The sequence below is a fragment of the Heteronotia binoei genome, chromosome 5 (assembly GCF_032191835.1).
Source record: "Heteronotia binoei isolate CCM8104 ecotype False Entrance Well chromosome 5, APGP_CSIRO_Hbin_v1, whole genome shotgun sequence".
Taxonomy (NCBI): Eukaryota; Metazoa; Chordata; class Lepidosauria; order Squamata; family Gekkonidae; genus Heteronotia; species Heteronotia binoei.
In genome coordinates, this window is record NC_083227.1 from 157,144,186 (window position 1) to 157,159,983 (window position 15,798).

The 15,798-nt window shown below is 44.9% G+C and overlaps 1 protein-coding gene and 1 non-coding gene across 4 annotated transcripts in view; one reads left to right on the forward strand and one right to left on the reverse strand.

The window, feature by feature from the left end:
- Positions 1 to 15,798, reverse strand: part of TENM2 (teneurin transmembrane protein 2) — a 1,752,117-nt gene that overhangs the window by 213,421 nt on the left and 1,522,898 nt on the right. For all 3 annotated transcript variants that reach the window (XM_060240624.1, XM_060240625.1, XM_060240626.1), the window contains one exon: positions 11,256 to 11,450. In XM_060240624.1, the coding sequence (XP_060096607.1) occupies positions 11,256 to 11,450 (195 nt within the window). The remainder of the gene's footprint in view (positions 1 to 11,255; positions 11,451 to 15,798) is intronic.
- On the forward strand, positions 3,535 to 3,601 carry TRNAR-GCG (transfer RNA arginine (anticodon GCG)). Its single transcript has one exon. It is a non-coding gene; the product is annotated as a tRNA-Arg (tRNA).

Consider the following 15,798-nt stretch of genomic DNA (forward strand, 5'->3'; position numbering starts at 1 on the left):
CAGCACCAACCCCAAATCAGACTTTTCCCTGCAGCCACTGTGGCCGGATCTGCCTGTCCCGCATTGGTCTTGTCAGCCACCAGCGACTCTGCAGCAGACGTGGACTACTGCACCCTTCTTAAATCTTCGTTCGCGAAGTCAAGCCGAGAGAGAGAGAGAATAGGTGTTGATAGCCCATTGCTGAAAAGGTGGGTCAAGAATAATCGGGACTGGGCAAGGTGATTATATTATTTGAATAAGAGCAGGAAAGCAATTGATTTCTGAGATGCAGCAAGAGAGCCAAGAGCTAGAGACAGGATGTTGCCAGGAAATATACGCCCGGAGGTATTAATGACAGAAGACAAAGATTGGAGGCCAGGAAAAAATTCATAAGAGAAGGAACTTTTTCCAAATTGGCGCATTCTATGGAAGCTTCCTACTGGGAAACTACTGAGTGTTGTTGAGATAATCCCCCCCCCCCCCAGTACCACTCTCTGCCCCCAAACATGGAAAAATAAGACCAGCCACTGCAAGGCAAGCCCTCATATCCCCACAGCTGCAAGGTAAGTGGGTCAACACATCATGGTCACCCATATCAAATGGCACTGACAGATTGAGAAGTATCAGCAGCGCCGATCTGCCTCAATCCAGATGTCTCTAGAGATGTCTCTAGAGATCATCCACCAGGACAACCAGCACTGTCTCCATCCCATGGGAAGTGCGAAAGAGATCCAGGATGTTACCATCCTCCAAGACCTGGAACTGTGTCACCACTGCACTCTCAACTACCTTAACCAGGAACGGCAAGTTGTACACTGGACAATAGTTGATGAGGACCATAGGGTCCAAAGATGATTTTTAAAGATGAGGATGAACCACTGCCTCCTTCAGTCCCCCTGGGAAAGTCCTCGTTGATAGGGATTTCTTGGGCAGAAGGGGCCTGTGCCTCATTGCCTGAGGCTTTAACCAGTAATGATGGGCAGGGATCAAGAGGGCACGTAGGCTTTACAGCTACCAGAGTCTTCTCGACTTCATCCTGGGAGAAGAGACTGAAATAGTCCACAAATGGATACAAAGATGGACAAGGGCTTCCAGTTTCCTTATTGTATCAAGTGTGACTGGAAGGCTGCGGCAGAGTGATAAGACTATCTGCAAAATGCTTCACAGCCTATTTTCAATTCTCTAGCATTTGGCATGCCCTGAGGCAGAGTAGTTAGAGACCAAATTATTCTAATTGGGCACGGTGAGAGCTTGCAGTTGCAATGGAGGTCTCATAAAAATCCTTCTTGGCAGCTTTCACTGCCATGTTATAGGTTTTCATCAATTACCTATAGAATGTTTATGTTGCTTCATTGTGGGCTTATCACCACCCTCCCTCTAGTAATCTTAACTCCCGTTTCATCCACCTTAGTTCCAGGGAATATTGTGGTACCAATTTGTTATGAGACCGGAGGGCACTGGGGAGTGACCTCACCGATGGCTTCGGAAAGTTGGTTCTACTAGTCTTCCACTAGCTCATCCAATGGTCTGCTAGGGGGATACAGATCCCGCAGAGCTTTCTGGAACCTCGTAGGGTCCATTAGGCTCCATGGTCTCCTTCCAATCACGCGTACCTGCCAATTCACTGGGGGTGCAGGATGGAGCCTCCATGCAGGAAACTGGCAGGAATCATAGGAGGGTAGGGTTGCCAGCTCTGGATTGGGAAACACCTGGAAATTTTGGGGGTGGAGCCTTAGGAGGAGCTCCATGGTCTCCTTCCAATCACGCGTACCTGCCAATTCACTGGGGGTGCAGGATGGAGCCTCCATGCAGGAAACTGGCAGGAATCATAGGAGGGTAGGGTTGCCAGCTCTGGATTGGGAAACACCTGGAAATTTTGGGGGTGGAGCCTTAGGAGGAAGGGGTTTGAGGAAGGAAGGGACCAGTGGGGTATAATGACAGAATCTGCCCTCCAAAGCAGCCAGCTTCTCCAGATAAACTGATCTCTGTCAGCTGGAGATCATTTGTAATGGCGGGAGATCACCAGACACTCATGGAGGTTGGTAACAATACAGGAGGTCCTTTTAAGGAGTAGCCCCCATGTTTTATAAGGTGGTAAGAGTCACATCTCTAAAGATCTTCTGGAATGGACTAAATGTGATTTTATTCAATGTAGTTATATAAATGAAATAAAGTAGATCATTAATGGACTGGCCATTATTGAAGATTGAAGCTTTCTGTATTTTTTTTCTTCCAGGTCTTCTCTTTCAGGCAAGGCTAGTTGCAGCTTAATTGACATTTTATTGTTGTTGTTGTTATTTCAGTTAATGAGTTAATCATCCCTTCCTGACTTATGCCAGGCTTCAGGCGATGGACAACATATATCATAAAAACAATATATAGTAAAACCGACACTACAAATTAGATGATGAGTCTGCATACAGGAGGGAAGTTCAACAGCTGTCCCTTTGGTGTAAAGTAAATAATCTTATTTTAAATATAAATAAGACGAAGGAAATTATAGTGGATTACAGGAAGAGTAGTTTGGACACCCAGCCGTTGTTTATTGATGGTGTTATGGTAGAACAGGTGACAGAATGGAAGTTTCTGGGAATTACCATGAAACAGGATCTAACATGGGGGGCAAATACTTTAGCTCTAGAGAAAAAGGCCCAGCAACGACTATACTACTTAAGACTCTTAAGATCACTACAACTGTCAGGGAGTCTGCTGGTTGCCTTTTATCGTAGTTCCATTGAGAGCATTTTATCTTATTGCCTCTGCGTGTGGTTTGGGAGCTGCACGGAAGCAGAGAGAAGGGTGCTCCAAAGAGTGACGAGAAGAGCACAAAAGATTTGTGGATGTTCTCTCCCCTCATTGGTGGATCTGTATAATATGGCATGTAAAAGGAAGATACAAATGATCCTAAGGGACCATACACATCTGGGCCATTTGCTTTTTGAGATCTTACCGTCAGGTAGACGATATAGAGTGTTGAAGGCTAGGACAAACAGATTTAAGGACAGTTTCTATCCAAGTGCTGTGGTTAGGTTAAATGCAGGGTTATGAAGGATTATCTGTTTTAGATGTATTTAATGGTTTAAATGGTTTTAATGGTTTTATGAATGTTTAATGGTTTTATGAATGTTTATTTAATGGTTTAAATGGTTTTAATGGTTTTATGAATGTTTATCCATTTTAGATGTATTTAAATGGTTTTAATGGTTTAAATGGTTTAATGGTTTCAGATGTATTTAAATGGTTTTAATGGTTTAAATGGTTTAATGGTTTCAGATGTATTTAAATGGTTTATGAATATGTGTGTTTGATGTGTTGGTATGTTTGTGGAAGAGCACCTCATTTCGTTGCTCTCTTTTTGTTGAGAACAATGACAATAAATTCATCTATCTATCTATCTATCTATCTAAAAATTTACACAGATGGAATCTCTTGAGTTATTGTTTATATTGTAGACTGTCAGAGAATCATCTGGATGGGTGGGGGCTTACAAAGCAGCCAGGGGAGAGCAGGAAAGGGTTTTGTTTGTATCTCTTAAGCTGTTATTAGGGGAGGGACGGTGGCTCAGTGGTAGAGCATCTGCTTGCGAAGCAGAAGGTCCCAGGTCCAATCCCCGGCATCTCCAAAAAAGGGTCCAGGCAAATAGGTGTGAAAAACCTCAGCTTGAGACCCTGGAGAGCCACTGCCAGTCTGAGAAGACAATACTGACTTTGATGGACCCAGGGTCTGATTCAGTATAAGGCAGCTTCATATGTTCATATTATCTCTTACAAACCCATATGCACATCTTTATTGCTTATTGGTGTGGTGGTGGAAAGTGTTGTCAAGTTGCAACCAACTTATAGTGATCCCGTAAGGTTTTCAAGAGGCTGCTGAGGCGGTTCGCTGTTGCTTGCCACTGCTTAGCACCCTTGGCCTTCTTCGGTGGTCTCCCATCCAGTACTAACTAGGACTGACCATGCTTCGTTTCTGAGATCTGATGAGAGTGTGCTATCCTGGGTCACTGGTCTAGCAACTGAATTTGCACTAACAGTGCTTAATAGCGAACTACACATGTTAAGAACACGAAGTCAAAATAACCTGTATTAGTCAAAACAGGCTTTACTTTCCCTCCTGGTTTAGCTGGGAGAGAACAGCAAAACTAAGGTGAATGATGGTTTGGCCTACATATCACCACACCAGGGCTGTCATCAAATGAACACTTTGATCCAAAGTTGTTGCTGTCCCCTCCTGGATTCAAAGTGCACAATCAGACAGTGACATCTGCCTCCCATATCCCATTGGCACCCCGTTCTGACCCACCTTTGAAGTGGAGTTATTAGACACCTGGGAAAATTCAGTCCTTACAGATGTCAGTGCTTTCATCCTGCATTTCTGGATGTCTGAACTCCCCTGTTGTGAACTGAAGCCCGTTGGAAAGTGCAAACCTTCCCATCTATCCCCCTCCCCTTTTATCATGTAGGGACGTGTGCATAAGCACAAAACCACCCCTGGGTCATCAATAACTGCTTGTGTGTTTATTATTTGCAGTTTGCAGAAATCTCTCTCTCTTTCTCTCTCTCATGGGAGCTTCTCAAGACTGCGTTTTTCTTAAGAAAACCTCCAAGGCACAGTTTCAAACACATTCCCCCCACTTTGAACTACATAGCGCAGCAGCCTCCTCCAGCAATTCCATTGGCCACCAGCTGCCGCCATCCTGCCAGGAGTTTGAAGTCCTGCTTCCCATGCTCGGAGGACAAATGATGGCACAAAAGCTGTCGGACTGCCCACTTTAGTTGCTGCACAGTCATAACATGATCGATCAACCATGGAGCGAGTGTGGACTGAAGCGGGTTACGGTGGGACATCTGATCAAAACCATTACAACCCCCCCCCCCCCCCTGTATTAATTAGAGGCAGGGCCGGGTTGCACTGAGTCTGTTGTCCGACAGCAGCCCCAGATTCACTTTTCATTCATCAAGGAAAGCGGGTACATTGACAATTATCTTCACATAGCACCCGAGGAGGGACTGAAGTAAAATCGTTATAGCTCTAATTTACATAGAACGGCTGCAAAGAAAAGGTCAGAGAAAGTTAGAGGTCATGTTCGAAATGCCTTATTCCCATCCTGCAATAAGGAGAGAGAACGACCTTCTCATGAACTACCTACAGACATGAGCCCATGAACTACCTACAGACTACCTACCTACAGACGTGAGCAGACAATATACTTCGGATGTGTAGGTAGAAGCAGGCCATTTCGCTACCTTGAAAAGAGGGAGCACACTCTTTGCTCTGTGTGGAGAAATGCCATGCCTCCTGGAGAGGTGGCAAGCTGGCTTTTAAAAAAAGGGTCAGTCTCTGATCTCAGAGACAAGTAGGAAAGGTGGGGGGAATCAGGGCCGGATTAAACCCTGTGGAGGCCCCTAGGCAGTTGAAATCTTGGGGGGCCCCTTGCAAATTATCTCAAGAGTTGGAGTGCCCATTTCGCTGCCTGTGGCCCCCTGCAGCCTGCAGGCACTGGTGGCTAAAAAAGGCAAATGCAATATTGGGCTGTATCAACAGAAGTCTAGCGTCCAGATCACGTGAAGTGATGGTGTCACTTTACTCTGCTCTGGTAAGACCTCACCTGGGGTCTTGTGTTCAGTTTTGGGCACCACATTTTAAGAAGGATAGAGATAAGCTGGAACGGGTCCAGAGGAGGGCATTGAAGATGGTGAGGGGTATGGAGACCGAGTCCTATGAGGACATGCATATGCTATAGGAGGGAGGTGCGCTAAAACTGCACTGAGGATTGGTTCTCATATTGGTATGGGTCACATGTGCCCCATTTCTTGTAAACAACATCTATCGGACAAAGGAGACCCGATAGATGTTGTTTGCCTTGACTTCCAGAAAGCTTTTGATAAAGTTCCTCTTCAAAGGCTCCTTAGAAAGCTTGAGAGTCATGGAGTAAAAGGACAGGTCCTCCTGTGGATCAAAAACTGGCTGAGTAATAGGAAGCAGAGAGTGAGTATAAATGGGCAGTCTTCGCAGTGGAGGACGGTAAGCAGCGGGGTGCCGCAGGGCTCCGTACTGGGTCCCATGCTCTTTAACTTGTTCATAAATGATTTAGAGTTGGGAGTGAGCAGTGAAGTGGCCAAGTTTGCGGATGACACTAAATTGTTCAGGGTGGTGAGAACCAGAGAGGATTGTGAGGAACTCCAAAGGGATCTGTTGAGGCTGGGTGAGTGGGCATCAACGTGGCAGATGCGGTTCAATGTGGCCAAGTGCAAAATAATGCACATTGGGGCCAAGAATCCCAGCTACAAATACAAGTTGATGGGGTGTGAACTGGCAGAGACTGACCAAGAGAGAGATCTTGGGGTCGTGGTAGATAACTCACTGAAAATGTCAAGACAGTGTGCGTTTGCAATAAAAAAAAGGCCAATGCCATGCTGGGAATTATTAGGAAGGGAATTGAAAACAAATCAGCCAGTATCATAATGCCCCTGTATAAATTGATGGTGCGGTCTCATTTGGAATACTGTGTGCAGTTCTGGTTGCCGCACCTCAAAAAGGTATTATAGCATTGGAGAAAGTCCAGAAAAGGGCAACTAGAATGATTAAAGGGCTGGAACACTTTCCCTATGAAGAAAGGTTGAAACGCTTGGGGCTCTTTAGCTTGGAGAAACGTCGACTGCGGGGTGACATGATAGAGGTTTACAAGATAATGCATGGGATGGAGAAAGGAGAGAAAGAAGTACTTTTCTCTCTTTCTCACAATACAAGAACGCGTGGGCATTCGATGAAATTGCTGAGCAGACAGGTTAAAACGGATAAAAGGAAGTACTTCTTCACCCAAAGGGTGATTAACATGTGGAATTCACTGCCACAGGAGGTGGTGGCGGCCACAAGCATAGCCACCTTCAAGAGGGGGTTAGATAAAAATATGGAGCAGAGGTCCATCAGTGGCTATTAGCCACAGTGTGTGTGTGTGTGTGTGTGTATAAATATATAATTTTTTTGGGCCACTGTGTGACACAGAGTGTTGGACTGGATGGGCCATTGGCCTGATCTAACATGGCTTCTCTTATGTTCCTAGGTGCCTCCTATTCAGGTGAGAGGATTCTATGTACTACAGGGTACTTTCTATTTGTATTTTAAAACATTTATATCCTACCTTTCCTCCTAAGGCAATGAGTAACACATTTCTAAAGACATCTTACATAAAACCTGTCAGATGTCAAAATGCATAAAAAAAAAAAAACACCCTTCATTTAAAATGAACCCAGAAACAAAACATTTTGTCCTTCTGAAGACCAACAGCAGTGTGATCCTTATGAGCTCCACAGAGAGCTCATTCCACAGAAGTGGAGCCAGTACAGGAAAAGTTAATGAGCATCTGGTTGCCAGCTGTGTCACTCTCAGGGAAGGCAACGCTAACCAGTATTGATCTTAGGAGCACACTGGCGGCATGTGGATTCACAGAGACTGATGCCTTTCGGATATTCAGCATCACAATGCTAACCAGGACTCCTAGCCTTTTAACATGGTCTGCTAACGACTATAAAGCAGGGGTGGCCAAACTTGCTTAACGCAAGAGCCGCATAGAATAAATGCCAGATATTTGAGAGCCACAAGACACGAATGTCAGATGTTTGAGAGCCGCAAGACGGGAAGGAAGGAACCTTTGGACTAGGTGACCGTCCTCATCTAGAATGCAAAAGCAATAGCCACATTATACTTTTTATTGGGTGCAACCCAAATGACTCCCAATGTCGCTCACGCTTTCTCCAGAATTCTACATCGGGGAACCTCAAAAGCGCGCACATTTTTGTATCATCTATTGACTTAAGTTATAGCCCATCTTTCTCCCCAGTAAAGACCCGAAGCAGCTGACATCATGCTTCTCCATTTTATCCTTACAACAATCCCGTGAATTAGGTTAGGCTGAAAAGGTGTGTGTAACTGGGCCAAGCCAAGGTCACCCAACGAGCTTCCATGGCAGAGCAGAGACTTTGAACCCAGGCCTTCCAGAACCTAGCCTGACACTCTTAACCACTACTCCACACTTGCAGTAAATAAAAATAAAGGAAGGAAGGAAGAATGCACAAAGGCAGTGCTTTCAGCTGCCATGGAGAATATCTGCATTGATGGTGCCAGACTTCCTGGGAGTAAGTCCCATTGAACAGACCAGAGTAGGATTCTGAGTAGACCTGCTTAAGACCCAGTCACTGTCAGCTTAACCTACCTTCACATGTTGCGAAGATAAAAACGAATGAGGGGAGAGCAACGTTGTGAGCCAGTTTGAATCCCCACTGGAGAGAAAGGCGGCAGGGTATATCTATTACAGTAAGTAATGATGGGCGGGGGGGGGGGGGAGTCACAGTGCTGAATTAGGGCTGCACCTGATGTCAGGGTCCTGGAGTTCTCAGGAAAAGACAACTGATCTCCAGAATTTACCCAGAGTAAATGGCCACTTTCAAGGGCGGATCTAGGGATCCATTCAGCTCCCCCCTGCCCGAGGCATAGCCCCCAGACTCCAGGATTTTCCTAAACTGGAACTGGCAAACCTACTAGGGCTTACTCCCAAATGAATTGGGGGGGGGGGATAGGACTGCTTCCTGCTGAACTCCAGACTGAGCATTTTAAGTCCCTGGGCCTCCCACTTTTTATTTTACAATGTCCACCTTTCATGCCTAATTTTGGCATCTCCCCCTCGCTGTTGCCCGATTGGTTGCTAATGAAATATTCCCAGGCAGGCTAGACTGGCCCTTTTTCATGGTAGTTTTGGTCAATGAATCGCAGGCACAGAAAAGTCCGAGTCAGCCATCCTCATGCTCCAAGGAGGGCAAAAAAGAGCACCAAGCCCAAGGGACGGTGCATTCCAAGGGCCCCCCAAGTTTCCCTTTTATACTGCGAGGGAGCCAGCAGCTGCCCAAGCGGAGGGAGAGAGGGGTCCACGACGGAGAAAGCAGCCGCCTTTTCCTCCCCACAACACATGAAAGGAACCTGCTGCTTGTGAGCTCCTGTGCCCCTCCACCCGTGCCATGCCAGGCACTGGGTTCTAGTGCTCCTCTGACATCTTTCTGTCTCTCCCTCCTTTCCAAACAAGTGCCCAGTCTGCCAGCTCCCCCCCCACACACACACAGAGGAATGCACGGATGGAAGACTGCTGTTGCAGCAGCAGCAAGGAGCTCAGCTGGAAGAAGAGGTGCGTGGAACACCCCAGCTATAAAAACTGGGGGGAGGGGGGAAGCTGACTCAGGGCACCCAAAGACCTGGGGACCATAGGCAAGCGCCTAGTTTGCCTAATGGTTAATCCGGCTCTGGGGGGAATGTAGCCCCTGGAGTTATAGCAGCATCTGGGCTACCTCTTAAGAGATGCTAATGGAGGTACTTGAAGAGACAATGGCCATCCTTCTCTGCCTGGGCTGGAAACAGAGTGGGGAGGACTTTGGGCTAGAGCAGCCCAAGAGACCATCTCCAGCAATGAGCTGGAGATTTCCCAGAATGCATGGGGAGTTTCCCAGAATGCCTACCAGAAAAGAGGCTTCCTGGGGACAACAGGAAAAGACGCCTAAATCTGGGCGGACCAGGTAACAAGGAGTGGAGAGTGATGTAAAGTGGGTGGTGTAAGAGGATTAGTAAAAGTGCTTGCTTGGAGGAGCATGGGGCTCTTCTCTCTGGGAGTTGGGACTGGAAGACAACAGACTGCTACTCTTTAGCCAGTAGTCAGCAGCCATATTTGACGATGTGGCTGGGCCTGGCTGGATGCAGGAAGCCAGAAGCAATGAGGTATCATTAGAAGATTTTGTAATTTATTAAGCTTAGATGTGCCTGCTCTGCTTAAACATCTGGTAAGGCCAGTTTTTAAACCAGGGGCAGAAGGATGCGTTTCAAACCAACTTTTATTTGATCTTCTGGTTGCTGATCGTGTGCTGGGCTAAGATTATGTTTGTAACTTTTCACTTTTTAAAAATAAACCTTTTACTATTTTGAAGGCTGGCAGTAAAGCTCTGTAACGCATAGTTCCCCAACCGCCTTAGATCATGCTACTGTAAGAGGGCAGTCCCAGGAAGGGGGAAGGCATGCAACTGGCAAGGGTGCCAATCCTCCTGGGGTCTCCCAAAGAAGGACTTTGGTCTCTGTGATAACCAAGTGCTGGGTAGCAAAGGACCTCGAGGCCAAGCCTCAAAACTGGAAGAGGGGGATTGAGAGGCCTGTTCCTCTCAGTCAGGAACCCCTAAATTGAACAGGTGGTGGCAGTGTGCCCTAGTGGCAGGAGGAAGAATCGCTCCCTCCAGAAGCTGGCAATCCAGGAGGGAACGGACAGGACTGGGTCTGAAGGTCGAATCGAGCCGGTTCCGTCACACTCTGTATTAATCAGTACTGTAAGATGTATTCTTTATGTGACAGTTAAATTAATAAGTTAATAATAATAATTAAGGACACTGAATGCCCACGATTCTTCAAAAAAGCAGTCATCTTGCTTGCTTTTATTGTATCATCTTCACAATGCTATAGTACATCTCTTAAGTGAGAATAACAGTATTAAAAGAGAGCTATCCGCTTTACGGCATGCCATATTTCATTCAAAGGAGCCATATACAAAAATCACTAAAATATTTCATTGCCGGCCATATTTGGTCATATTCAATTCAGCTAGTTAAAACTTTATTCTCCCCTCCTTCCCCACCACATTTCCTCTTACAGAACACTGCAGCTACTTCAACGTTCAATACAAAGTGCTTTTTAGAATTCATTAAATTGCCATTCTTTCTGTATACCGTCTACTTTCCTTTAATTCAACGTGATTGCATGTAAAAAGAATAATTTACTCTACATGGGGCCACTAAGTGACATGGATACCTGTAGTCTTTCAAATTTGGCTCCTCTTTTTCTGAATTAATTACGACTGAAATATTTGCTTTTATGGGCTTCCAATTATGCCATTTTGTATAGCATCTTTTTATTGGTTTTGTTCCGCATTTTGTACTTTAAAAATGTTTGATAAGTATAATCCATACTCCCAAGAGAAAGAAAAGATGGATCTGGACTTCTTAACAAAAGAATCACTCGGTTTAACCTGTGGCATATTATTCTGCAACAAAAGAATTATTAGGATCTTAAGTACATGGCAGAAAAGCAGTATAAATAAAAGTTTCAGCAACCAATAGCAGAGGAGGTGTTGAATTCCTGCGCTTCTTGTCCAGTATTATTACAGTTGTTTATATCACAGCATTATAGAGTCTTTCTTTTTTGTGCTCTTTATTCCCTACAAGCCACATAAATATAGTTTGTATTGTAGCATTTACCTTCCTCACAGTTTTCGCCTTTGTAGCCAACAGAGCAGACACAGTTCCCTTCAATGCAAGAACCGTGGCCCCCGCATGACGGATCAATACACTGGCTGATGGGTACATCGCATTCTGGCCCTTTCCAGCCACTGTAGCACAAACAGGCTCCTTTGGTGTATTGTCCATTGCCACTGCACAGAACCGGGCAAGCAGCTGGAAAATCGAATGAGAAGAAGAAAGATAACAGCACGTCATGAATATACTCACATACAAGCTGAGTACAAACGTACTAAGATCATACCGGTAAGCGGCTGACTTCAAATACCAATTTAATAGAAAATGTGTGTCCAGCTGTTCTGATTTACTTTTCAGAAGCTATATGATTGGGAGAGATGCAAAAAAAAATAATAATAATACTTTTAATTGAACCACCTTCACTTTGGTGAAAAGATGTTCTAAGTCTGGAATCTAAATTGCATTTTCTTTCAACTACGGATGTAAACTCCCCACACACCCAGGGGATCACTTTCATACGTTGTACACTTTATTACCTGGAATCCATTAAACGAACAAACCCCTATGTCAAACTGCCATGGTAGTGGATAATACCAAACACACCATTGTAAGTGCAGATCTTAGAAAAATTATTTTGATTTAATATTCGATGTAACGCTATTTTGCATGACTGTCCTTTGATGAAACGTTAGTAAAATCTGAAGGTCTGAACGCTATTTCACAGTGACCAAATGTCCTTAACTGAAATAAATCAAAAGCTTTATATATAATTAAGTACATTTTCATTTATGTGTGCACATGAGTTAGCATCCAATATTCATAGTACCCTGTGCATTTCGTAGAAAGCAAATGGAAGCATATAAAAACCATTAATGGAAATTTCTTACATTGATATCATTCTTTTGTTCTACCATGCGACTCAGAGCAGCATACGCTGGGCTCTTGAGAAGTTTCTAATACAGGTGTTTGATAGACCCATGCCTGCATAGCTTCAGCAAGATTGTGATGCCATTATAATCAAGCCTAACTCTGGTCTGAAAGACGATGGACCCAGTAGTGAATTAATAGGAGAAATTGTGCATGGCAAGATCACACTATCTTGTTTGTGAAACGAGAGACAATATAAGGGATTCTCTCATGTTACTCCAAACTTTAGGGCTTAGAATCAGCCACTGAGGCCCAGATTGCCATTTAGCTAGGACTAAGTGCCACGATGGATGGTTTTAACTTCCTGCTCAAGCATTGGTGCCCCCTCCCCCTGGATGGATGGATGGATGGATAGAGAGAGAGAGAGAGAGAGAGAGAGAGGGATAGAGATAGAGGGATGGGGATGGATGGATGGATGGATGGATGGATGGATGATAGATAGATGGATGATAGATGGATGATAGATGGATGATAGATGGATGATAGATAGATGGATGATAGATAGATGGATGATAGATAGATGGATGATAGATGGATGATAGATGGATGATAGATAGATAGATGGATGATAGATGGATGGATAGATAGATAGATAGATAGATAGATAGATAGATAGATAGATAGATAGATAAATAGATAGATAGATAAATAGATAGATAGATGATGGAAAGAGAGAGAGAGATGAGGGCATGGAATGAGATAGTCTAAAGCCTTCAGTTGGGTGTCATCAAGATGCAGATGACACTCAACTCTGTATTTAATTAGCCCAGCCTCCAGATGCATCTGTATTAGTTCTAAACCCATGCTTTGAGGCTGTGGTCAGGTAGCGAAGTTAGAACAAACTGAAGCTGAATCCAGACAGAGAGGTAATTCCGGTTTGGAAGGCTGATATTCTACAGAGACTGCATCCGGTTCTCCTAGATGGAATAGGTTGGCTTTATCAGAGCAGGTTAAGATCTTGGAGGTAGACCCTTCTTCGCTGTTTGCAAATCAGGTTGGCATGGTGGCCAGGAATGCCTTATAACAGGTGCACCTGATTCACCAATTTTCTCATTAGTTAGACTCATCTGATCTGGTCGCACCGATCCAAACTTATGTAACCTCCTGGTTGCATTATTGTTTATTGGATTTGTTAATTGCCGCATCCTGGCTCACACGGGGTTCTAGGTGATGCACAACATATGTCATAAAAGCATATACATGCTAAAACCAAAACAATAAATTACATTTTAAAATTTTCAAAAAATGCCAGATGACCCCCCTATGAGTTCTTGTTTACATTCTGGACTACCAGAAATTCATACTCGGGGGTGGGGGAGAAAAACTTACAAAGCATCTGGGGATGGGTGGGAAAGAGGAGATGCCAGCTAATGACAAACGGTTGCTGTCCTCAACGAAAGGCCTGGTGGAACATCTCTGCCTTACAGGCTCTGTGGAATTGTATGAGATCTCACAGGGCCCTGATGTCATCTGGCAGAGAGCTCCACCAGGTCAAGGCCAGGATTGAAGAAGAAGAAGAAGAAGAAGAAGAAGAAGAAGAAGAAGATATTGGATTTATATCCCGCCCTCCACTCCGAAGAGTCTCAGAGCGGCTCACAATCTCCTTTCCCTTCCTCCCCCACAACAGACACCCTGTGAGGTAGATGAAGATATTGGATTTATATCCCGCCCTCCACTCCGAAGAGTCTCAGAGCGGCTCACAATCTCCTTTCCCTTCCTCCCCCACAACAGACACCCTGTGAGGTGGGTGGGGCTGGAGAGGGCTCTCACAGCAGCTGCCCTTTCAAGGACAACCTCTGCCAGAGCTATGGCTGACCCAAGGCCATGCCAGCAGGTGCAAGTGGAGGAGTGGGGAATCAAACCCGGTTATCTCAGATAAGAGTCCGCACACTTAACCACTACACCAAACTGGCTCTCTCTTGAAAAAGCCCTGCCCCTGGTTGAGTACAGCCAGACCACCTTTGGGCCAGGGATCACAAGAGAGTCGTTACCAGTAGAGCACAATGCTCTTCCAGGGACATAACAGAGGAGAAGATCTTGCAGATACGTTGCTTCCAGCCCACTCAAGGCCTCAAATGTCAAAACCTTGAAATCTGACTTAGTATTCCACTGGGAGCCAACGTAGCTGGCGCAACACTGGTTGAATATACGTGCTGTTCATGGCATTTCTATCAGGACTTGCATCACCGCAGTCTGGACCCACTGGAGTTTGCAGTTCAGAATCGAAGACGGAATTGAATAGAGCGAGCACAGAGTGAGTTACAGTAGCCTAGTCGGAAGGTAACTGGCGCATGGATTACTGTGGCTAGGTCAAGGCATGACAGGAAGGTGCCGAGCTTGAGTACGCATGGCCTGGGCCTCCATCAAAAGGGCCGTATCCAGCATTACTGATGGCATTTGAATGGTAGGCCTCTTTTAAGGGAGGGAGGGAGGGGAAAAGATTTAGGGCTTGCTATTTTGTCATTGTTTTTAGCTGGGGATGCTTCAGCTACTATTGTAATCTGCATTGAACCCAAAGGAAAAACAGGATATAAATGTTTAAACAAATTAATTAAAACTGTCGCTTGGTTTGGCAACGCACACTAAAGAGAAGGAGCTGGAAGAACAGAACCTGAAACCTGTGCCAAGGCTGGAGGGCAGCCTTTGCTGAGTTTTTTTTACTTCACTTGAGCCCATTTCTAGGATGGAAAGGCTGAGGTAAAATACTGGTTAATTTGGGAATAGCAAATTATTCCGTTTGATCTCTTTCTCGTCACCTGCAACACATTTAGCTATTCTCATATCAATTCTCATTTGTCCATGTTTCATTTATGTAGGATTTATGCTTAGTTATTTACCTTTAAAAATTCTTGGTGTGTTCTTTCTGCGCTCAGCTTTTATCTGCATGCCTAGGTGGCTCAATCGTGCAGGAATATAAAGAGCTAGCCAAGTCAGAGGGAAAACTCAGGCTAAATGAGAGAAAGAGGTTGATTCGCACACAGTCATCCTCTCACTAAATTCTAGGGGCAGCTGGTGGAAAGTGTGGGACCCTGAGGGGTGGCAGATCTTCTGCAGAAGAGCTCCCTAAGCATGGGCAGGAAGTCAGGGTGGAAGGGATTCATTGAAAGGAGTTGGAATATCCCACATGTAACCAAAGACAAACCATCTCAATCGCTTGCCTGAGAAAGTCAGGGTGGTGGTGGTACGAGGATGACTTTGTGACACCAGTCATTAACTTATTTCCCCTGCACATATTCATTACCTCAATCCAACCCACAGCGGGCACAGTGATAAGTCTACCACAATCGCCAAAGAAACTACTCTTTTTTTTCACTGGATACATAACAACATGCAGAGTCCATGTTAGTTGGTATGAAGAACATGAGGACTTTACATTCATCCCATACTATCATTTAGCTTTCCATTCTGCTCATTCAAGGAGTACTTGATCTGAGATCAAGTTTCTTGATTAGGTTGAGAGTGGAGGATCAAGGAAGATTTTGAGAAGTGCCTGCAGTTCTACATTCTCCATAGTGGTCTGGTGAACTGAGTGACCAGGTGTGAATGTTATATAAGGTAGCAAAGAAAACAGGACTCAGTTATGCCTTATTGTGATCCCTCTCTTATGTGTGACCACTGC